The 25,162-nt window shown below is 40.1% G+C and overlaps 1 protein-coding gene across 1 annotated transcript in view; it reads right to left on the minus strand.

Annotated features, from left to right (window-relative positions):
• The window catches only part of LOC133210582 (probable acyl-CoA dehydrogenase 6), an 82,068-nt gene that overhangs the window by 48,751 nt on the left and 8,155 nt on the right, over nucleotides 1–25,162 (minus strand). Inside the window, 1 exon segment of the mRNA XM_061350079.1 lies at nucleotides 20,229–20,349. Within this exon segment, the coding sequence (XP_061206063.1) occupies nucleotides 20,229–20,349 (121 nt within the window).

Genomic DNA, 25,162 nt, shown 5'->3' on the forward strand with positions numbered 1-25,162 from the left:
TATGCAGATAATTTCAAGTTTGGGCAAAGAGTTGTAGATGAAAACTCCCTGAAACACAGGAAAAGTCAATTCCCTCATTTTTGAGCTCTCTCTAGTAATTACAGTGATGACTCTTGCAACATTTGTGGTAAACAGATGCAGAAAGCAGCCTTGTAGCAAAGCAAAGAAAGAAAACGTCTAAAAATAAAGAAGGGATCAAATTTTGCTTACATTTACATAAAGGATAACTGCAAGCTTCTAACAGCAGAACACAGTTCGGTGCTACTTACTGAACTTAGGTCTTTCACTAGCAGCGGCAGTCCAGCACCACAGCAAAGTTATTCCAAAAGTCAAACAAACAGCTTTCAAAGATATGTCTCTTGCTGACAGAAAGATGGTTTATTAAAATACTGCATTAACTACAGACAGTCAAACAAAAGACACCTCACTTAAGGGTATCCTCAACTGGTACTCTGGATTTGGAGCAGCTGATGTATGCAATGCCAATTTCACCACAAGAAAGAAATCTTACTGTTCCTTTCTCTAAATATTAAGGGTGACAGAAACTGCAGTCACCCTCCTTACTACAGACTCAAGTCACTCAGTCTCCAACTCCTGCAAGGAGGTTGAGAGATGAGTGTGAAAGCAGCCACAGTTTTGATGTCAGTGTGAAGAACAAACCCTCACACTGCATTATTGCAATTTACAGCAGGAAAGGGTCTCTGAAATGCAGGGCACGCTTCCAAATAGTAATTTGTTTGGAAATATGTGTTGCCACCACACCAGGGGAAATTTAGACTCACAGAAAAAGTCTTGCTAATGTTTTCCCATAGCAGTCACCAATGTACTGGTTTTAATAAGGCAGAAGTTGAGTTCATGCTGCCATTGCATCAAAATGACAGGAAAGCCTAATCCCCACATCACTGCATGACCAGACCCCACAGGGGCAGAGCAGTTCCTCAGGCAACAGGCTCTCTGCTCTGCCATCCATACCTTTTGTTACTCTGCAGAGCTGCAGACCCATGGGAGAATAGCTAGCCAGGAAAGATTTGTGTAGCATGCTGCAGCAATGCTGCTCTGCCTGCAAATCCACTGCTAACAAGTCACGTCTAGCCACTCGGCAAGATGAAGACCTTGAACTGAAGTCACAGTTAAAACCAAGCTATCAGCAGAAAAACAATGGACATCATTTTAGAAAATGTAATAAATAAATAAATAAAATCCCAAAACTAAACACAAACCATAAAACCACAAACCCCATCACAATTTTGACTTTTTATGCTTCTAAGAGTGAGCTCTGAACCTCCACACCTTTTCTGAACTGACAGGGAGACTCAGGTGTATGTTGTTCATGATAATTTGAGATTGCTTAAGAAATCCTTACGCAAAACTGCAAGAGTTATGAAGCATGAGCAGGCTTCCTCATTTCAATCACACTGGCAGGTTTTCAAATTTCAGTATGACACATTTATTGCAAATTTACACTAATGTCCATCTGTTCAGTAGTGAGAATGCAAAACTTACAGTTTTTTATGCTTCACTAAATCTACCTTGCTGATTAACAAATGAGCATCTCCAACTAGCCAAAGAAAACGCACACTGATCCTCTAAGAAATAAGGCCTCCCCCACAGACCACCCATACCCGTAAACCCAGTTAGGAAAGGGCCTCCGAAAAAACATTGTATTCCACAAGCAATGCAATTGTTTTGCCCTTTAAAGTTCATTGCAAAATAGAAATAGTTTATTAATACTTCTTTAAAGCCTGGAAAATATATGTATATCATGTACACCTTAATGATGCTCTTAGTCACATGGTTTCATTTCAGGTAGTCCTGCAAAGGGCAGGGACTTCGATTCAGTGATCTATATGGGACCTTCCTAATCTGAGACATTCCATGATGTGTCTTCACATACACGTACACACACATATGTATAATAAAATGCACACATGTGTATAGAAAGGGTATGCACGTATGCACATCAGCAACATGTCTTGCCGCTGTTAACTTACATTACAGCCACTGCTTAGGGCTTACTGCCACTCACCTCCTCCCTCTCTGCAGATGGCAAAAAGAGGTACAGAGAAAGCTGAGGACATTTCATAGAATAGTTCAGGTTGAAAGGGACCTTCGAAGGTTGTTAGTCCAACTACCCTGCAATAAGCAGGGACATCTTCGACTAGATCAGGTTGCCCAGAACCACATCCAGCCTGGCCTTGAATGCCTCCAGGGACAGTGCATTCACCACCTCTCTGGGCAACCTGCTCCAGTATTTTACCACCCTCATTGTAAAAAATTTCTTCTTCATGTCCAGCCTGAATCTCCCCTTTTAGCTTAAGTCTACTCAGCCACACCTGAGCTTCAGTCTTGACCTAGAACCACACCTAGTGGCTTCATAGGCACCTACTTCCTACTGTTCCTACATCTGCAGGTCCAAGTAATTAACAGTCAGTATATTAGTCCAATTAGTTTCAAATTAAATCTTTAAAAAACTTAGAGAATTACAGTGACTAAGCCATGCTAATTAAATATTGAAGTAACAAGTGGAAATATGCACCAAGAGAGGTTTTTCTGTGCCCCACTCCCAATGCACAAAGGATTTAAGGGCATTTACTGGAACATATTAATTGGATGCATGAGCTTCTGCTTGACCCCCAATTTTTTTTTTTTAGCATATTAAGGCTCTGTAAAATATGCATAAATGCATGAATATGTAAAGCACAGCTACTGAAAATGCCTTTATAAAGTTATCCTTAGAAAAAATAAACCAGTGAAACAGTTCTAAAATATCCAAAAAAGCTCCACTGAAGTGTAACTAATGTAGGAATAAAAATAGTTTTGACAATACTTAACATGCCATCTCAAAGCAATACAGAAACATTACTAGTGTGCACAATACACAGTAAAAAAGCGCTCCTCCAAAACTAGCACAATAATTCCCGCAATAACCTGAATATATGCAATATTACAGTAGCCCACAAGCACAGAGTAAGGAGTATATATGATGAAAAATAAATCATTTGACAATAAGCAGAGGAACAGTGAGAATAAAAAAAAGCCATTAGTGAAAGTGGAAGACAGGATGGAATTTTGTTTCTATAAGTATTTATGGCATCAGTGATGATCATTACTCTGTGTGGCAATCCAATAAGGGAAGAATTAAATTGTGATATCTTTCGCCATCATGTCAAGGAAAATCCTGTCCAAACAGCAGCTTCAGATGCTCTGCTCCCACTGTCCTGTGCTCCTCAGCGCTTTGCACCACCAGCTCCCCCCTCTATGTCACCATGCAGCAGATGGGCAAGAGGCAACACACAGGGCAAGTGGTTTAAAAAATGGTTGCCTCAGCTGGTACCAAGGCAGCCAATAAGTCAAGGGAGCAGATGATTTCAACTCACACCTCCATGTGGTGGCACTTGTTCTTGCCTCACTCCTCTTATCCATTAATGGCTTTCTCAGACACACAGGAGCTGATTATCTTCGGGACCTTGAGTGATCTGGCTAAGCTTGGTAACATCTAAAAGTATGGACAGTTTAAAGAAAAATAAGCACTCAATACTGTAAGAGCCTTTTATATATATTTATATATAAAGCCAACTGAAAACACATCATAGGTTCATAACAACAGCTTTCAGTGCCTTGCTTGCTTCCAAAGACCACCACTGCAGCACAGGTAGCATCATTACTTTATCATGGTTAAACCTCTGCTCAAACTTTAAAAGCTGTTCTGGACAAGACAGAGGTATGGCAACATGTGCCCGTTCCAATAGCTGTCACATTTACAGGTGGCTCAGGGAGCTTCCCTTGGTTACACAGAAGTTGCAGGAGACATTTCCTGCCCTTTAATCCAGGGTTTATTAAAGTCAGTGAGGATGCTGCCTTTAAAATCCCTGCAAGTAGGACTCCTCATCGATCTCTTCTTCTCCTTGCTCTGCATTGCTCCCGTTGAGTTGGACAGAGACAGGAGTGATCTACAGCAGTTGAACACTTAGGGCAGATTGACTGACCTGGTTACAGGCTTCAATGCACCTTGAAAGTTTCATTAGGAACCAACAAAGAAAGATGCTTGAAGAAAGTAAACAAAGAGGAAGCATATTTATCACACTGATTCCCTTTTCTCATTACAATCTCAATCTTTACAAAAACTGAAATTGCAAATACATGCCCAACTCTCATTGATGTTCCACAGGAAAGAGACAATACCTAACATTCAAACCTTATCTTGCAGTTAAAGACAGGCAATATTCACCCGTAAGCAGTAAAAAAATCACAGGTAAGCAACAGGGACACTTAATTCCACTGACACACAAGTTTTAGCCAGCCGCCTGGGTGCGTAAAGCACTGTTGCAAGAATAAGACACAAAAGATGGCATACGGTCTTCACAGAGTATCATCATGAAAACAAGCTTACCTATAATCCTTTGAGTTTGTTCCTTTGCAGAGCAGGTTGCAACATACTTCTCACAAAAAACAGTAAAGGAGTGTTTTGATTCATAAAGTTCAAAGCCTATGTTGAACATGGATGTTGTCATCTGGCTCTGCACTTTAAAATGATTCCATAGCACTGAGCTATTTTTTCCCCTAACTGATGCTCTGATTGGTTGTAATTTATTACTTAGAAGTAAAATTGCAGCTGACCACACATTAAAAACACATTTGTGGTATTCTTCAGATTCTCCAGGTTCAGCTGTAATAAAAACACTTCAGCCAATTGATTTTACAGCCTGATGTGTGAGCAGCAAGAACATTTTCTAATATGCTTTTAAAACATTCCCTGTATTTCTAAAATTAACACTTTCACTTGGCTGAAAAACATCACAGACAAAAATGGAGAGGGGAAGGGGAAGCAGAGTGGCAAGCACTCTCTGCAAAGTTCATCTGCTTGGGTCTTTCAAGCCTTGGACTACAGTAATTCCCTCAAGATTTTCTGAGAGCAAACACAAACCATCCTGGTCAGGACTCTCCCACATTCATCTCATCTACCCACACCATTAAAATTAGGGTCCAGTTCCTGGCTTTGCTCCAGACTGCCTTTGCCACCTCTGCATTTCAGCTCCCAGATGTGAAGCCTCCTCCTGGCAGGTGCCTCAGGCCAGCGTTGAGCTCCCACCAACCACCCACCATCACAGGCCCTGCTTATAGTGGTGGTCTAGAGACACGAGCAAAAATAATTATGACCATGTGGGAGTTTCCATCCCACTTTTATAATCCTGTAAGTGCAGCTCTTGTGTTGGTTTTGGTTTGTTTTTCCTTTTAAAATAGGCCAGTGTTCCCCTGGCATAAACAGAGATAAAAAGGAATCATGTAAGAGCTTGTGCAGCTCTAAAGCCTGGGATAATCACAAAACATGAGCCTTACCTCACCACTCTCTGCTTTACTGAACATTTTGTAACTGCGGTCACAGACAAATTGGTGCCTCCTATCTACACTGTTTTGATTTCTCCTCTTATTTGCTGTATTAATTTTCCTCTAATACACCAACTAAATGTCAATCTGTTTTTTTTTGTAGCCTTTCATGTTTGCACTTGCATACTCATTATGTTAACAATGTAGAATCATAGAATGGTTTGGGTTGGAAGGGACCTTTAAAGGTCATTTAGCTCAAGCCCCCTGCAACGAGCAGGGGCACCTTCCACTAGACCAGGTTACTTAAAGCTCCATCCAACCTGGCGTTGAACACTTCCAGAGATGGGGCATCCACAACTTCTCAGGGAACCTGTGCCAGTGTCTCACCACCCTGATCACAAAAAATTTCTGCCTTACATCTAGTCTAAATTCACCCTCCTGTAATTTAAACCATCACCTATTGTCCCATCACTACAGGCCCTACTAAAGAGTTCATCTTTCTTATAAGCCCCCTTTAAACATTGAAAGGCTGCAAAAAGGTCTCCCCTGAGCCTTGTCTTCTCCAGGCTAAACAACACAAATGCTCTCAGCCTGTCTTCATAGGAGAGGTGCTCCAACCCTCTGATAATCTTCCTGGCCCTCCTCTGGATTTGCTTGAACAGGTCCATGTCCTCCTTATGCTGGGGACCCCAGAGATGGATGCAGTACTGCTGTACTCTGCCTCACAAGAGCAGAGTAGAGGGGCATGACCTTTGACCTGCTGGTCACACTTCTTTTGATGCAGCCCAGGATATAGTTTGCTTTCTGGGCTGTGGGTGCACATTGTCAGCTTATGTCCAGTTTTTCATCCACCAGTACCCCCACGTTGTTTTCTTCAGGGCTGCTCCCATGCTTTACAGGTAGTAGATATTTGGGACTCAGAGAACAACTTGGGTATTGTTCCATTTCATTGTTTCTCACTGAGCTCTGTTACGGCCAAAAATCACTGATTTCAATAAACACTTTATTATTATTCAGTAGAACTTATATTTAAATTCCTTTCCCCCCAAAAAAAAACCTTGTTAACATGCTTCAGTAACTACCTTCAAGGATATTCCCTTGCCAGAAATTAAACTGCAGAGCTTTGTGGTTATTTCTGAGTGTTGTCAGGTTAAACTTAATATTAAATTAAGAGCTGTTTCACAATGTCAAAAATAATGTTCTGTATAATAATCTGCCTTCTGATAGTAATTTTGTATAATTAATGCCACCTTTTCATGCAATCTTTTGTGTTTCTGCAGTTTATTCTGTACTCCCACATGGAAAATGAGATCATTCAGCATGTGGAGTCATTTACAGAACACAGTTCACTACTACCCCTTGAATTAATCAAATACTGAAAGGAAAATTGTTTTAAAATATCAACTAATTTTTTTCATTAAGCACTATCAGTGTCTTCATTCAAGAGACAGCAAAGGGGATATGGCAGCCTAGAGATCACCACCCTTCACATGTGCTGCTCCATCTCCACATCAGGACAACAAAAGTTTCTGCTGGAGCATCTCACCTGCTTTCGCTACAGTTGAGCTTTCTACAGCTCTCATTGGACTGGCAGGGGAAGGGGCAGTTTCACCCCAAAAAACTACCAGCCATGTCAACATACCCACTCTCTACCCAGTTTCTCCTCACTAAATCCATCAGTGGAAGATAATCCACAGCACACCAAGGGACAAACACAAATCCACCCAAACCAGGCAAAAGATTTTAAACCCATTCAAGACAGCTGCATACACAGTACACACAGCATGAGCCACAAGCAGCTTGGATATACGACAGAAAACCTGATGCTGCTTCCTGATTCCACATCATGCAGACACAAGGTACAACACTGCACGTCCCCCCTTCTCCACACTTCCCACTTTGCTCCATGCTATGCAGAAACCACACTATGCTACAGATCTATGTAACAGTCACTAAGATGGTAAAGATCTCCAACATCCATAACTTGTATTTTTAGTTTTGGCATCTCAGACTGTTTTAAAGTCACTTGTCCTAAACCTGGAAGCAATTAAAAGCTTTAGCACACCAGAGTGGGAGGGTGTTATAAAACATGCAAGTGTAGAGAATTGTATTTCAGATAGCTAAACTGCTTGAACAATATCTTCAGGGAAAGTCCGATTCTTTTCATTCCACTTTGTTTCTCTTGTCTCCAAACAGAAAACTGACATTTTCCCTCCTTTCCCTAATTTAGTGGGCAGCATTATAGAAACTGTAGGGGCCAGACTTTGATCTATTGCAGACACGTGCAACTCTGAAATCTTTGGAGTCACTTAGGGGTTACCCAGTGCAGTGAGCCTATGGGCCAGGTCAGTTCTTCTGTGCACCAGTTTGCACAAGCATGTTCAGTGGGCATCTCCAAAACTAAGGGTTCCTTCAGTTTTAAAAGTACCACCCAGCAGAATTCATAACACTTTTTTTGGATATTGAAGATCTGCTGGTGACTCAAAGTTGATGGTAAGTAATACCAGACAGTTTTCAAAGACCAAAATACATACCTCTCTTCCTGGAGAGAAGAAACTGGATTCTCAGTTCCAAAAAAATAAATGCAAACCTGAAATTAAATTAGCATCTTGAAAACAGTTACAAAGAAAGTTTACCGGAAGAAGCAAAATGTTTCCTGTTAAAATGATTCTTACTCGAAGAATGTTCCCCCTGGTATTTGTTTCCTCTTGTTATTCTCCTCTCTCCATGTCCTCCCCTCTGGGACTATCGGACTTTATGACATGGAGCTACGACTTGGGCAGAGACAGAGGTCGAGATTCCCAACACTGTGTTTGAAAGAAGGTAAGGAGAAAGCATAAGAAAGTACTCTTGAGAGAATCTAGTTTATGCAGATGTCAGCATGGTGACTGGGAGTTAGGAGAGACCTGTCCAAAGGTAGCAAATGCATGATCATTTCTCTTACAGATTCACCAGCCAACAGGTTTTACAAGCACAACCAGAACATACAGTTTACACAACTTTTCCCATGCAGAGGCATGTAAAGAGAATAATACAATCTACAAAGGGGTCAGAGAATGTATCATGGTCAGCTCATGTTCCCCACAGAATACAAAGAAGCCCACATCATCTCTTTTGAAATGCAGCACTGCTACAAACGTCAGCTGCCATAACTATTTTTTAGCAGTGCAGAACATGACATGTGCAGCATGTGAATTAGTCTGTTACTGCAAGGAAGACAGCATACAGGTGTCATGGAGAAGAAAGCCAAGGGAGGCTTTCAACAGCTGAACACCCCCAAATGATTACATTTTGCACAGTTCCTTTTTTTCTTCCAAACAACCCCAAGCACAGCGTCACTGTCCAACCAACGCGGCTGTCCTCCCTCCGTGGTGCCAAAGGACCCGGCTAAAAGCAAAAAGCAGCCCAAGCGTGATGATTTTTAATTTTTTTTAATCATGTGCCAAGTATGACACCAGCCTTGTGCACAGGAAGCATCTGGACATGCTGGAAAGAATTTCCTGACTCGCTGCAAGTGACAGCACAGCTAACAGCTTCTTCCCATCAGCGACAGAAGAGCAAATTGCTCCTGTGCTGCTTCCTTCAGAAGAAAAGGGGTGAAAATCCTCAGTATTCTGCCTAAAACAAAGCCCCAAAAGCTAGTAAAATGGACTAAGAAACTTTTGTTTTGGCTCATTTTCCATGATAGCAGGATTTAGGCTGAACTGCTCAGCTATAAGAAGAGACTTGGAAAGCAAATCCCTATTAGAATGCCCAAAGAGTAAGATGTTCTATTTATCTTCCAAATTAAAACTCCTGGAAAGGTTATTGAGCAAGAACAAACTAAAGACCAGGTAAAGGAAACATAGCATGTTACCAGCTCAAGATAAAAATATTCAATTTAATCTTTAATAAGCTTTCCCTACAAAGAAAAGTCCATCTGTCTAAATTTCTCTTAAATGGCCATAAAGTATAAGAAAGCGTGAAACGGTGTATCCACCAGCTGACTCAGTAGTTGATGATCAGAAACACAGTTCCTCTCCCTGAAGTAACTGTAGATGGTCCAGCATCTATAAAGGTATGTAACAGCTTATGGATTCTTATTAAACTTTGCTCCTTGCATTTTCTGTAGGCTGAGTTTCATAGGTTATACATAATGTAAAAAGAAAAGGGGAAAGAGATAATTCCTTATAGCAGGCTTATAACTCACTGATCCACTCCTCTGAGAGACCCCAGTTCTTGAATAATAAAGCAAGGGTGAGCATAACAGTCTCATTCATTTCCTGTGACATACAGAAAAGGAAGCAGAAGAAATGCTGACTAAAGTCACCTTCAGAGAGTTTTAAACCATTTAATGATGCAAGGAAAAAAAAAAAAAAAAAAAAAGAAAAAACCTGTGACATTCATTCAAGGAAATTTTCCATTAATTCCACCCTTTGTTTCCCCATTCATCTGTACAAGTAAAGCTAATTTGTAAATGCTTGAGGTTTTGGGCAAGTGCACATTTTCTGACAACCTCACAGGCTCAAGGAGAGCGCACAAACACAGGCCACGATGTTTCAAAGGTCCTGTGCAAGAAAAGTCCCTGCCCTCCTCCAGAACCATGCTGTCTTCCTGGCTCCCACTTCCCAGCACTGATGACATTCCCCAGAGCAGACAAGACCACAGAGCTGGTTTGTGCTCTCATAGGAAACAACAGATGTTGCACTAGAGATGACTGAGAAACCAGCTCTTCCAGGCTGCCCCTGAAAAGGCAGAAAGGTAACAAACAGGCATATTCTTCAACAAATGCCACGGTCCTGCCGGAAATACTTTGGGACAAACAAATGGTCTCTCCTGCATCTACTTGAAAAACAAAGAAAAGCAAAATACAAAGAAAAAACAAAACAAAACAAACAAACAAAAAACCACCACAAAACCAAACCAAACCTGACATGGAATTTTGATTTCTAAAACAGAAAAGTGGTATTCAACTTCATTGTATTAACAATTCTGGTGTTTAGAAGAACACTTCCCTTATCACACTGTCCTTAACAGTTAGCCAAAACTTCAAATACTTAAACAGATATTTTTTAACAATTCTATGCAGTTCAAAAAAACAATCCCCTCCCCAAAAAATTCCCACCACACACACACACACACACAAAAAAAACACCAGAGCAAAAAACCTCAAAAAACACCTAAAAAATTAAATTTAAAGGGTTTCTTGAGTGGACAAAAGGAAGATAATTTTTAAAAGTTTTAATTCAGCCTTCCTTTTCATAATACCTTTTTTTTCCAGTGGCATGTGTCTTTCCTAGTTTCTGTTTTCTTCTCTTCAAACAGGGTGAAGCTGTACTGCCTGCAGATGATCATGACTTCAAAATGACAGCACAAAACCAAACATGCCTGGAATAAAAGTGCTAAGCTAATCTTCACACCATTTTATGGCTTCTTCCCCATTTCCTCCTGAAACCCGTTATCCCATGCCCACTCCTCAACCTTTGCCCCAATAAACATCTGCTGCTGCTCCTTCTCCCAGCATCTCCACCAACAAAGTCAGCTGCAAAATCTCTCAGACAGCTATTCAGGTTTCACTGGCACCATATTGCAGAGGCAAGACTGGCACAAACTCTGCCCAGCACACCTAATCCACCACCAGTCCTGGTCAGTGCTCTTTCCCCACTAACTGATACTGTTTCACAGAGCCTTGGGGTTTTGGTATTTTCCCATCCTTCATTTTTACATTGCATTGTGCAACCATTCCCCCTGGAGATTACACTGACACCTGATTAGTTTGCCCTGAATGTTAACTGTATATGTGTCCACTTAAGATGATGTTTTCATCATTCACATGTAGGAGACCAAATAAATAAAACCCATTAAGACTACAACATTAAACTTCCAGCATGTTGATGCTAGCCTGCAGAGAGAGCATTTTACCTAACCAGGATTTAAAGAAAAAGAAAAAAACTATCACAAAAAAAAAACAAACAACTAAACAACACCAAATAAACAAACCAATCCCTCAGCAGCTTCAAAAAGACAGATTTGCTTATATTTCTTTTTGTGCACATGCTCAAGTGCACAAAAAAGGAAAATCTGAAAAACTTGAGCACAAATCAAATAATTTCCTTTGTTTTCATCCATGATTCTAAGAAAAACAGCTATCAATTCATCACATCTGATCAGTGTCCTTTCTATGCTCACAGTTTGCAAAAACAACATTTGTGTTGTTCTCCTCAGACTTTAGAGATTACATAAGAAAAAACAACTGAAGTGTGAGTACCCGACACCAAGTGACAATCAGTTCAAAGCCACAACTACTCCACTTACTAGAGGACATCACACAGTCTCTGATGTGCATATCAGTATGACATGAGGGTAAAAAACGAAATTAAAGTAGACCTAAAAGCAGGATAAATGCAAGCTCCATGTCACAATAACTAGACGCGGTTAACTTCCAGGTTTGTTGTGAAATGATGGTAAGTATTCCACACAACACAGCATGATTAAAAACACTGCAATTTCAGTTCTAAATGAAAATTCCTTATATTGCCACCCTTCCCAGACATCTTATTTCCATGTAGCGTATGAAGTTAGTAAGTGTTGTGTGCATTACTTGTAAGCAAGTTGGCTGTCATACACAGATTCACAAATACTGGGTCCATGCCTTTGTCCGCCGTCCTTTCTGGGATAAATCACAGAATGATCTGGGTTGGAAGGGACCTTAGAGATCATCTAGTTCCAACACCCTGCCATGGTGTTTTTTTACTTGTATGAAAAGGCACCTCACTGGTATGGGGACCTCTGAACTTCCTTACAGATGCCAGAGTGACTAAGGGCTTATGCACGACCTGAAGGGATTAGCTTCTTAATGATCCTTATGATTTTGCACGAACTGGGTCACTAGGGATTAGAAATGTTAGATCAGAACCTAAATACATTTTTCCCCCCTTTCATTTCTTCTTATTCAGCTTCACATGTTAAGGTTTGCACAGCCTAGACACCAGCTTCTTATCTTGCTCATATGTTGAGGATAGAAACGCCTAAGAACAACACAGTTTTACTGCAATCTTGTTAATCCTCTCTTGAAGCCAGACATCATTCAGTGTATGTGAATTGGTTATTGACCTATGGGATCTGCAAGCGTCCACAAGCCAACAGCTCTTCAAAGGTTTTTCCCCATGTCAACCTCAGAATTACTGTTTCACAGTATTTTTCCCCATTTCAGCCCCAGAAAATAAATCAGACTTCACTTCTACCAGTTAATAATGCAAATGTGAGTGGGTAAAAGCAAATCAAGCCTATGTGCATAAATACAATGTTTCTACACTCTCCACACTTGGCGTACTGACATCTCAAAGCATAAAGGTGGCATTTATACCTTTCAGAAAGATTTCCTATCATGCCTTCTAGGTATATGACAGATGTCAAAAATCTAGCATCAAACTTTTGAGACTTGAAAAACAATTGTGTATAATTAGAGAGACCTATAATACCAAAGTTACTTTAGTATAAGCTCATTCCTTGGCCCATGGTTTATCAAGAGAGTCTCGATGTTAAATATGCAGAAATAAAGGATTAACTCATCTTCTCTAGAAGAAACTTCTCAAACAGTACGTCTTACTTGATAAAGTCTCAAGCCCTATAACTCTTGTTATTCACAATTATAAAATTAAAACCACCACTTTTTTAGCAACACAGCAGTTTTCTGCAAAACTGAAGGGAATTCAAATCAAAGTTATATACAGAGAGCTTCAGAAGCACAGGAACAGGTGGAAAAAGAAACAAAAACACTCCACAGAAGGAAAAGACAAGTCACAAAACTTAACTGAAGTATTCAATTCAGTCTAACAGCATTTAGTACACAGCTTCTGAAACAAGCTGACCTCCAAATAAATGATCACAAGATACTACTACCACTTTCAAATGCTTCCGATGTCTTAACTTGATGTTAAGCTTTGGGTCCAGTTCAGTGCCAACTAAAGTTATTTGTCTTCTACAAGTTAGATCTGGCTCCTGGACCTCTCAGCAGTATGCAGGTCCTCCTCTCATATCTTTATAGCAGTAACAAAACTATTATTGTTGCAACTTCAGCATTAGGGAGAAGACAAAACTCTAACCAATGGTGAGATTTATCTGTCCTGAAGCTTGAAGCATTCGTGTATAAAAAAAAATATGTCAGAACTAGTTAGGCACTAGATAGAACCACAGTTTGGATTCTGGAAACTGACATTTCAGTGTGACCTTCCAACATCACAGCTGTACCTTTGCTTTCCCACCCTGGCTTTTCCATTTGCATTTCTGGACTGCATTCTCCTGAAGATACATACTTGGTATAGGAATCCACACTGTTTTGTTCAAACTTGAAGCCTCATTAAGAAGCCTCATACAAAGCACTCGAATTGGTGCATTCTTAAACTCAAGTCAAGAGAAAAGGATGGGCTCTCCTGCACCACCCGGTGCGCAACCCCATGTGTTGTGAAGAACAGGGACAGAACAGTGACAACTGCTTGTAGCTGGCTCTTACGTACGTATGAGAACTGTGTGTCAAGAGTTCAAGCACTTAACTGCACATACGTAGCTGAGCTACGTATATAACGTATATAACTCCACTGAGCTGAGTATATAACGTTCCCAGTTATATACTAATTTCTTCAAGGAAAAAGGCACTTTAAATTTCTCTCTCAATGCCATTTTGACATTAGCTGTAACTACCTGTGGTATCTGTACCAGATTTCAGAAATTCTTCATCTGCCCCTAAAGTATTAGTATATGCATACCTGAACTGGATGATTTACTGCTGTGTCCTGTATTACAAGTCCCAAGTGTGAGGATTTGCTTTATCTCAAGTACAAAAGCAGAATCCCAGTAACTAATCCAATCCCTCTATCAACAAAACATTTAAAGGAAGATTATCTCTTCCACAAAGACTCACTGTCCTTCAGCAAGTCTGTTCTCTGTTGGGTGTTTGTACAAAACTGCTGTTGATAGCTGAGCGAGCTACTCCCAGAGGTACTGCTGTAATTCCTAACTGGCCACAAAGAATGATGCATGCCCATTTCCAAGTCATGTGCAGAGTCAAGAAAAACTAAAGAGGAACTCAAGCAGCATCTATTTCCTTGTTTGATCAGAAATAATCTGATGATCTGTGAAATGCTGCAAATTGACTCCCCCTTACTATTTTCAATTGCATTTCATTCCAAGTTTGCAAGATGCTAAATGAGATTCAAATTGTCAGCATTTCACAAAAGGGAAGGGAAAAAAGTCTCAGCCACACAGAACCTACATATGCACATACAAAAGCCTGTTTTCCTGAGATTTCAATCCAATACACCAAATTATGAAAGTAAGATTTCTTATGCTTACCTGCCCAAGGTCTCCAAACCCCTGCCGTCCATTACTAATCCTGCCATCAATTTGATTCAAATGAAGCAGGGACTTATTTTGAGCTATTGTTTTTCAGAGGCTTATCAAAATGATTTGATTGCGGAACAGCTATACCTCATAGTTGGTAAACATTCCAGGGTGCTGATTTACCAGTTCATTGGTATCTGAAAACATGACACAATGGCTTCTCTCACAAACTTTACAGCAAAACTACTATTTTATTTATTTATATTTTAGCTTCTATTTATCCCCTTTAGCTTCTATTTAACTTCAGATACACCTGAAAAACTTTATTTCAATTACTCTCCTAAGGCCATAAACCTGTTTCACCTAAACTACCAAATGCATTTCTAGTAACAGAATTCACGGCGCCTCCCAGTTCTTTCGCTCATTTCATGTAACAACAATGCTTGGTATTACAGAAAGGGAAAAAGAAAAAAAAAAAGAATGAACCCCACACACTCTTTCCAAGAGAATCTCCACTACCAAACTCTCACAAGGTCTCATCTTACCAGAGAAATGTATACTTGTGAAGAAAACAAAATTAACTTTAAAGGATAGTCTAGATATATATTCCCACATTGAACACAGACAGTTGCAACAGGCTTTCCTTAAGTAAAAATATTGCATCATTTTCCAGTTGCAGTGTGATCAGACATCTGAAACATTTGTTTTGTGTCATCAGATGCTTACCTGTCTCAAGTGACAAGAACGCACTGCTTATTACTCTCTCCAGTTCTGTATCCAGCATATATCCCAGCAGTAGGTGAAGGAGATAGTACAAAACTGTACTCTCCTATCCATGTACAAGTTTTACCATGGAGTTTCTGGATTTTCTACATATATTAAAGAACATATTTCTGCTAGTGCACTGTTAAGTGTTTGACAGAAATAAATGAATGGTACTATTTGGACATAGCAGTCATAATTATTTCTACATGCTAACGCAGTCTGCTAAATATTCATACAGGAGTGCCTGTGTAGTGTTTAGAAAACACGAAAGAAGCACTAAAGAAATAGCCAGAGTGGGCATCATCATCACTCATGTCTCATGGTGATGCCATGTGAATATGCAGGACAGCCTACACTGCCCCCTTACAAACCTTTCCCTTCCCTCCTCTTTGCTTTCCTTGAGCCTTTACTGGAAGATTCCTGTACTTTTGCATCAGCTGATAAAAAAAAACTTTTAATCACCTGCATCAGCCCAAGCAGACACATAATGGTACATTTTGAGCCTGCATCTTTGGCAACACCCTAAAATTTAGCAACAGCCACCGCTTTGATTCATAAGCCATAAGATCAGAAATTTGATGAAATTCAACAAGGGCAAGTGTAGAATCTTGCATCTGGGGAAGAACAACCCCATGTACCAGTACAGGTTGGGGGTTGACCTGATGGAAAGCAGTGAAGGGGAAAAGGACCTGGGGATCCTGGTGGATAGGAGGATGACCATGAGCCAGCAATGTGCCCTTGTGGCCAAGAAGGCCAATGGCATCCTGCGGTGCATTAGAAAGGGTGTGGTTAGTAGGTCAAGAGAGGTTCTCCTCCCCCTCTATTCTGCCTTGGTGAGGCCGCATCTGGAATATTGCATCCAGTTCTGGGCCCCTCAGTTCAAGAAGGACAGGGAACTGCTTGAAAGAGTCCAGTGAAGAGTCACAAAGATGATTAAGGGAGTGGAACATCTCCCTTATGAGAAGAGGCTGAGGGAGCTGGGTCTCTTTAGCTTGGAGAAGAGGAGATTGAGGGGTGACCTCATCAATGTTTACAAATATGTAAAGGCTGAGTGTCAGGATGATGGAGCTAGGGTTTTTTCAGTGATGTCCAGTGATAGGACAAGGGGCAATGGGTGTAAACTGGAGCATAGGAGGTTCCATGTGAACATCAGGAAAAACTTCTTTACTGTGAGAGTGACAGAGAACTGGAACAGGTTGCCCAGGGGGGTTGTGGAGTCTCCTATGTTGGAGATATTCAAGGCCCGCCTGGACAAGTTCCTGTCTGATGTACTCTAGGTTACCCTGCTCTTGCAGGGGGGTTGGACTAGATGATCTTCTGAGGTCCCTTCCAACCCTTGGGATTCTGGGATTCAGTGAAATGATGGCATAGATCTTTTAGCTTTTACTCTACTATCTCATCTAATCTGCACATAAAATACTCCAAAAAATATGTCTTGCCCACTTCCCTTGGCAAAACAGACAAAGTCCAGCTACTAAGACTGCTTAAAATATTTTTGCTGCCTTCCATGGTATTTTTGCCCTTAGTTTTGGGACTGTCAATAAATACCTCAATAGCTGAGAAACTTTAGAATTTAAGGAGAAACACACAGCAAACATAAATGAACAATAAATACATACAGATGTTGGGTTTCCCCCCTAAAACTAAACACTTCAGGTTGAACAGAGCGATTCTGTAAAACAAATTTTGCATAAAGCAAAAAGACACTTTTTATGCATAGATTATGCTCATTTTTTCAGCATGTATTTTACTAGTGGGAAGAATTTCCTAACATAATAGAACAACACACTTTTTTTCCCCAAAGAAAAAACAGTGTATGTAGTATTTTCAAGTTCTGTAAAAAAATACCAGAACAGAGAAATGGTTCAAACAGAATAATCTTTCTTTGGCAGAGGACTGACCAGGCAATATAATAAGTCAAATCCATTGATCATCTTAAGGATTCTCCAGTTATGGGTACACGGTTGGGCCTTGCCCGCCGTGTTTACATGACCCCTCCAGGTAACATCCTGAACTACTGTACTACAGCAAATATTCACTACAAGCGTAAACAACTGCAAAAAAATATACAGGAAAAACCTTGACAACATTGTAGCCTGTAACTGCATATGGTGGGAACTGATGGAGCCTTTGCAATACAAATAGTGCTCCAAATCAGTTCTCCACACAGAGAAAGTTTCCAATGATAAGGGACACATGTAAGGCATGTTCTTTTAAAAAACTTAACTCCCATTAAGCAGCTCATTGTTCATAAAGGGAATGGTGTTTACACAGGAAAGAGTCCAGTTTCAACAAATCTGAAATTCAACAGATGTTTCCTCCTATCAAAGCAAAACAAGTTTGTGACCCATTTCTGCCCAGCCAGAACGCTTCAAACTTAATTCTACAGGGTGCGGCAGAAACCAAAACAAACTAAAACTGTACTCGACAGAATGATCTTAGAAAACAAATTCAGAGAAGCTTGCATTTCAAAATGACAGGTGCTACTAAAGTGAATTAACTTGAAAAATTCAGTCTTCTTTATAGAGAATGCTTTAGGATCTGGGTTTGAAAGGATACAACATGATAATTATAATTTTGGTTTGTGCTGGAAAGAGAAAGTACAGCAGGTTATTACTCACATGGTTCTGTGTCGCAATTGCTCTCTTCAAATCAATTTAACCTTTCCCCTCCAGACCTCCACCAATATCCCTCCAAAACTCCCCACTGCTCTTGGCTTCCTTAAGTCTCTTAAGACCTCCCTTCCTCTGCACACAGTAGTTAAATAATAGAAGTGGCTGGGCAGAGTATAAAAGGTATAGCTCAATTTCATTTGTAATTATTACTACATATGCACATTATACTGCAAGTATAAGCATTTTGTATTAATTTAGAAGATGCCGAATTTCAGGCTTTATCAAATCGCAGCTGCTGAGATTATGATGTTACATATCCAATTATTTCATTTAGCATCACAAGAAAGTTTCAGGACTTTCAGGATATACCTGATGGCATTACACTATTACCAGAGCAACACTGGACCTGGTGACATTCTGCTACACAGCTGAATGCTGCAAAGACAGCATCTTTCAGGGAGTTAATGCATTTTTTGTAAGCAGTGATACTTTGCTCTACAAGATGAACTGAGATGGACTATTTGTTGCTGAGAATTTTATCCAGGGAGTTGGGATTTTTTAACTTTTATAAAATGCAGCTCTAGAGGTCTTAATCATGACAAGTGTACTCAGTGCATGCAACTTTTGTGCCCATCCTTGCCTTTGCAAGTCCTTTCAAGTCCCTTCTTGACTAGATTTCACTCGTTATTTTTTGTCCTAGCTATTTTGTAAGCCTTATACAAAGTTCCCATCTCCACAACACTTTATGCACAGCATACTCAGCACTGAGGTTCCTTACCCAGGCAAGGCCTCTGAATGTCCTGAGAAGAATATACCAAGAAGACAGGGCTGTAATATGGCAACAATGCAACACACCATTATTATAACCAAAACAAATATCAGCAGAGTGAAGCAGACCCCACTGAGACACTTTCAAATCTGCCTATCAAACAATTATAGTAGAGGTAGATGCGGCTTTCTTCCCCCCTCCAGTATTCCTATTTGTCCTTTACATAGATCTTAAGTATAATCTCAAACTGTCAGCATTTTTGTTAAGAAATACCAGCTCAGGCTTAATTGGATTTGTCGGACAATCAAAGCTAAACAGTTCTGAGAGCTCCAACAACTGAACAGCTATAGGAAAAAACCTTCCACGCTGGAGTGTATACGAATACAAAAGTTCATTTCAATAAGGAACATTTCCTCTCAAAGTAAGTGGTAAAAACACAAATTTTGCTCCACAGTTCAAACCCTGTTCCTTGGCAACATAATGACGTGGTGTGGCATAGCTAAGATTCTGTGAGCTGCTCCACATAGGCAATTATCTGCAGGTCATTTCAAATACTGTCAGTTCGGACTGCTCTGAATTCACCACAGTTGCTAAAGGTTTGCCTATGCAAACTTGATTTTAGACTTTTTACAATAAAAAAAGTGTTGGAGGAGTGGGAGGGGGAGGAGAGAGAACCCAGTAAATTCCACAGTAGCATTTGAAAATATATGTATTACATTACATACAAACAAATAAAAGAAACCAAACAAAAATAAACAACACAAACTTATGGAAATAAATACTTCAGCTGAAGAGCAGAAATACCTCCTATTCCTCTGGGCTTCTTGACCTTTTTGTCACCAATATATGTATGTATACATGAGACTTTCTCTGAAATTGCTGGTTTTATCATCAGCTTCTTGTTCTTTATTGCTTGTGTGGGCTGGAATAGTGTATTTTAAAGACAGTCTAGGATATAATGGCCTAAAACCTACACAAGCCTCACCCTCTGAATGGTGACACAATACATGACAGTGATGCAGAGGTTACAAGACAAGGAAGTATAACAGGCCAAATCTTACAGCACTTTCAATGGCTTCAAACTGGGGGTTCTTTAACGAAGATTGAGATTATTCCGTATGTGTATGGATGCAGAGGAAAATTCATTATACAGATGCTACGTTGAAAATTGAAGTCACATTCATTTTGCTGACTTTAAATTAACAGTCACACAGGTTTTTAATGTTTATATTTAGGACAGTATTGATTTGAGCACTCAGCAACATTATTTTCTGCATTTGTGCAGCTGGTAACCAGTACACCCGTGACTGAGGAACATAAGAAAACTTTGCACTGAATTCCAAACCATGTTTTGATCAGGGGCAAAAGTGATTTGAGATAATGTAAGCAGTCTAGCACAGTCAACATCAATACTCAGGAGTTACATATTTTCTTACCTGTTGTCTTATCCACACCAAGGAATCCAGCCTGTCCCAGGGTTTTAAATACTTCCTGTGCTGGGAACTGTCCTTCTTCCTCCCAGTTGTTCACAAAGGGATTAATCTCCTTGCTGATGATCTAGATTTGAAAAATGGATTTTGGAAGTTATTAACACAGACATTCCTACAGAAACAGCTTCGACAATTTTTGTCTAAAAACTTTAATTTAAAAAGAAAAAAAAACTACAGAGAAAATTTTGAAAGCACATTAATTTTCTTACTTCCCATTGGATGTCCTTTCCCTGTGCCCACCCACAAATACAACAGATGTCATGAGGCAAATTTAAATATCTCTTTTAGCAGTAACAGCTACTAGAACAGGTCATCAGGTCTGGTTTAGACCTCTCCAAGACCTATGAAAATGGCAGCTCCCCCTCACTATGTGTTACCTTTTTTGGGTACAGTTTCTAGAAAGTGACAGGAAAGGAAGCCTAGATTATCCTCAGAAGGACCTTGCCAAAAAAATAATGATGATCTGTTCACAATGACCACACAGTACGCAAGACAGGCAAGTGGGAGAAAACTCATTTCCTCTCCTTTTGCTTGAAACACTCCTAAGGACATCAGTGTTGTTCAGGGTACTTACGTCCAGTCTGAATTTAGATTTCCCTAGAATCTGACAAAACATGTACTGGAAAAATCTGGTCGCCTTCCAGATTTTGTAGCATTTTCCTGGGCAACTCTCAGCTGGGCTATTGCTGCTCACATTCTGAAAGTCAGAGTCCTTAGGCTGCCTGGCTAGTGCCCTTGTTCTATTCAGGCAGCTGTCTTTCCTTCCAGCTCTTGTAAGCAAAATACATCTGGAGCACAGCCACTATGTTCAGTAACTCAGATTTCAGAGCTCAAAGGTTGGACATGTCAGCCCACACAGTTGGAGATTTCCATGGCCACAGGATGAGAGCAAAATGGGCAAGCTGCAGTTTTGCAGCTGACCTCTGAGCCTGGCAGTAACTCCCAAACAGCACTGGCCACTGGGTGCACAGGGCGTTTGTTCTTCTGTCACCTTGTTCTTGCTGCCTACCAACCTGGCATAAGACAGGCATTATCTCAACAGCTCTCAAAAGCCATCAGTTGTGTAGTGCCCACCTCTGCCTGCTTCTACAAGCCAACCCAGGAGCTGGCATAGGCTGCTTTTGACATGCCATCAAGTGCACCCCACACCCAGAGCAGCAGGCACAAGGGGGTCCAAATGTGTAACAAAAAACCACCATCGTGCCCCTAAACCAAACTTTACCAAACACCAGTTCCCACTAGAAAGGTAATGCCTTTGTGACCACAGTTTTACTGCTACACTGTTTCACGAAGGAAGAATTTACTATTTTAAGAACTTACTTCTCTTAGTCTTCTCTCTACACTAAGTGAACAAGTTCTGTGGTGCTATTTCTTGAGCTGGAAAGACTCCTCTCCCTCCCAAACTGCTGCTCTCATGAGACCCTGCAGAGCCTTCTTCTGAACTATCCATTTACTGCACATCCTTTGCAGAATTTCATCCCATATATGGCTGCTTTCTACTTCCCAGTCAGCCACAGAAATAAGGGTACTTCACTGCTGGTAACAGAAAAAAACCCACTTTTTCACTTCTCTTACCCAATTCTGAGAAATTGATATAGAGAATGTTCAATTCATTCATTAATTATCCTCTCCCTCTCTTATACTGAATAATGAAGGCCTCATGATCAATAGTAACAAAATACTCACCAGGACACTATCTACAAGCTTAACTTCTATATTACCATATCCTAGATGCTCAGCCTCTAGGACACTGACCCTCAATGTTGAGTTACAGGTGGTGAAATACTTTTTTAATTGTTTTGTAATAACATCTGGCAATTCTCATTGCATAGCATCCAGGGAAATGCCTGGAAGAGGTTATGAAGTATGTGCACAGTTATTCCAGTGTTTTGATGGATCTTGGCAAAAGGATGAAGTGGATGTACTAACAGAGTTTTATGCTTGTTATGGCTGGTACTGGGCCAAATGTTTCACAGCCTACATACAAAGCTACCTTTGAAGTTAAACAGAGCCAGAGGAATTGCTAAGGTGTGAGAGAAGTTATTTTACATGATTTCTGCAGATTATAACCTACTTGCTCCAGTGCCTCTCAGTAAAATTCTAATTAACAGAACTGAAGTTTAATTATTACCAGTTGAAGTCTACCATGTCAAGTAAAACGTGATCTCCCTTACATGACTGCAGCAAAAAAAACATCCCAAAGATAACCTTACTGGACACACCACAAACAGTGCATACCTCTAAGTTCAAGAAAGAAATTACTGTCACAGTCTGGATACTGATATCCACAGTTTTTTTCTTAGTCATTGGACCATCAACTTCAAACTGCATTTTTGCGAAGAAATTAAACAGGTCTTGTAAAAAAACTTTAGTACTTTAGACCCAAACTGTTTGGAAAAAAATCACACATGCTATTTATTTGGGGGAACACTTCCCCTTGTACTACCACATACAAACGTAAGCCACATTGCTGGAGAACTGCAGCACTGCTCAACTGGCTGATGCTTCAGTAGTGACTATTGGGTATTACCACCCCTTCATATACAAGCAAACAGAGAGAGAGAGAGGGCTTCAAAGTTTCAAACAGCAATGGCTGAAGGAACACAAGCAATTATACAGAGGGCTTAAAACACTGCTAAAGACAGGTTTATTTCAATGCAGGTCAAATAATGCTGCACACCTAACCATCTGATTTGCCCCTCCCCTTGGCTTTGGTGATTTCCTCACATCCATGCCCCCAGAGAAATATTTCATGCCTGAATTACTTTAGATCTTGACAAATTAACTTTGAATGTATGTATTCTTTTGAATGCACACAGCTTTTAGAAGCCAACACTAACAGCTGCAGGCACAAATTATGCAGGCACCTTAACCTAAATCATAAGGTGTACATGCAGTATTTGGCAAATACACAGAAGTGAGCTTTTGGCAGTACATGAGCAGCTGGCCTGCTTATTTTTATATGCTTTATCATAAGAAATGTGGAAATCATGGGTGATGGCATCTATACTTGTATCACTAGGATACCAACTATAACAACACCTAAAGCTCCTCTCACTAGAAATATTTTAACACTGCATACTACAGATGCTATCTGACAGATATTCCCAGACACAAATGCAATCTTTTCACCAGATCTAGCTGGCCAAATGTCAGCGCATTTGGGATGTAAAGTTAATTTAAGAGTCATATATATTCTCCACTTGCTGATAAAACCAGTAAACAGAATGTCTGTACTGTACACTCTGCCAGTACAGACGCTATTATTTTCCTGACAGTGATGACACAGTAAGCCTCATTATGGGACTGGTGGGGTTTTTTTCAGGCTGCTTCATATGAACTGTGATCCCAAACTAAAGGACTGAGCTCTGCAGACAGCCTTGGCTTAGCCTGCACCCCTGCATCCCAGCAAGAGCTCGGGCTGCTCTCTGGGGAGCCTCTGAAAGAATGGCTTCAGGGCTGATATCAGCCGTGAATTATTTCAGAAAACACTGTGGATATTTGCCCAGTCGGAAACCAATCGAGCCAACAAACTCACTGTGTGTTGAATAACGGTAAGAAAAATAAGTATGTTTTCATTTAAAACAGTCTTGACATCAAGTTCTGTGAAAACAGCACCTGTAGCTTCCTGCCCAGGAGCAGAGCAAAGTAGTGGCAGGGCTGGGGAGGGGATAGAGAAATTCAGATTTTAATTCTTTTTTTTTTTTTTTTTGTTATAGATTATTTTTATTTCTCTCTAAAGCAAAGCAATGAAAATACCTGCCAAAAACACTGCCATAGTTGCACACTATTTTCCACTGGAAGTTAATACAGTATTTAAAAGATAAGCATCTAGGAATTTCTCTTGACATGATCAATATTTTGTGCTGATATTATATCAGCATCTACCTAGAAATATTAAGGATTGCCACTTAATTCTCACCATGTTCTAAAATAAACACACTATTTCTACAACAGTAGAAACTAACTGAATTAATCTGGTTACTGAGAGCACATACAGATGTCTTTTACAGCAATTAGAGATTTCTTTCCATTATTCACCAGCAGGTTTACCTTCTCTTGAGCAATTCCAATCAGGAATTAAAGGCCATACTACTTCTACACACTGTACCTCTTATATCTATCCTTTATAATACTGTATAGTAGTATATTTCAGCACACAATTAGCAAGATGATGAGTCTTGAAAACAGTAAGTTGAATTTTTACAAAGTAATAGAAATTTATAACTAAAATTTCCTGCAACTTACACCTGAGATTAGACTTACCAGAAAAGCAAAACAGAATGAGAAAATGGTATTTTGTATTCAAAAGATTAAATGGATTTACTGGTGCCACATAACTGTACCATATTTTTACAAGGAAGATTTTTTTCCTTTAAATCAAGTTACAGTAATTAAACTTAGCTCTATTAATATAATAAAAGATGACACAATTAATGGGATCTTATATTAAAAAAAAGCAAATAAATAAGTAACAAACCACTAATGACAGTTCTTCAGTGGTTATATCTAGACATTAGCAATACACTGACTTGAAAGGAAGGAGGTAACAGACCAGAGAGCCCCATCTTCAACACCAGCAATAACTAAAGAAAATAATTAACAGCCTGCAAAACATTTCTCCTTTCAGGTTTGGTTTTTTTTTCACAACCATCAACAGAAACAACTACACCACAAGACAACTCAGCATTATAGGAACACCAGTGCTGAGAATGAGGCAGTGCTGTAGCAAGATGTAAGGCAAAGCTGAGGTGGTCAAACCTATGGGCAATCCATTGGGTGCTACCAAATCTAGCCACCAAAACCACATCACAGCTGCAAGGCAGACAGGACCCCACCAGTGAGCTCCTTGCTGGCCACCACACCACAGCCTGTGATGG

The sequence above is a fragment of the Neopsephotus bourkii genome, unplaced genomic scaffold (genome assembly GCF_033783945.1).
Source record: "Neopsephotus bourkii isolate Nb327-2 ecotype Australia unplaced genomic scaffold, CSIRO-AGI_Nbou_v1 NB_479, whole genome shotgun sequence".
Taxonomy (NCBI): Eukaryota; Metazoa; Chordata; class Aves; order Psittaciformes; family Psittacidae; genus Neopsephotus; species Neopsephotus bourkii.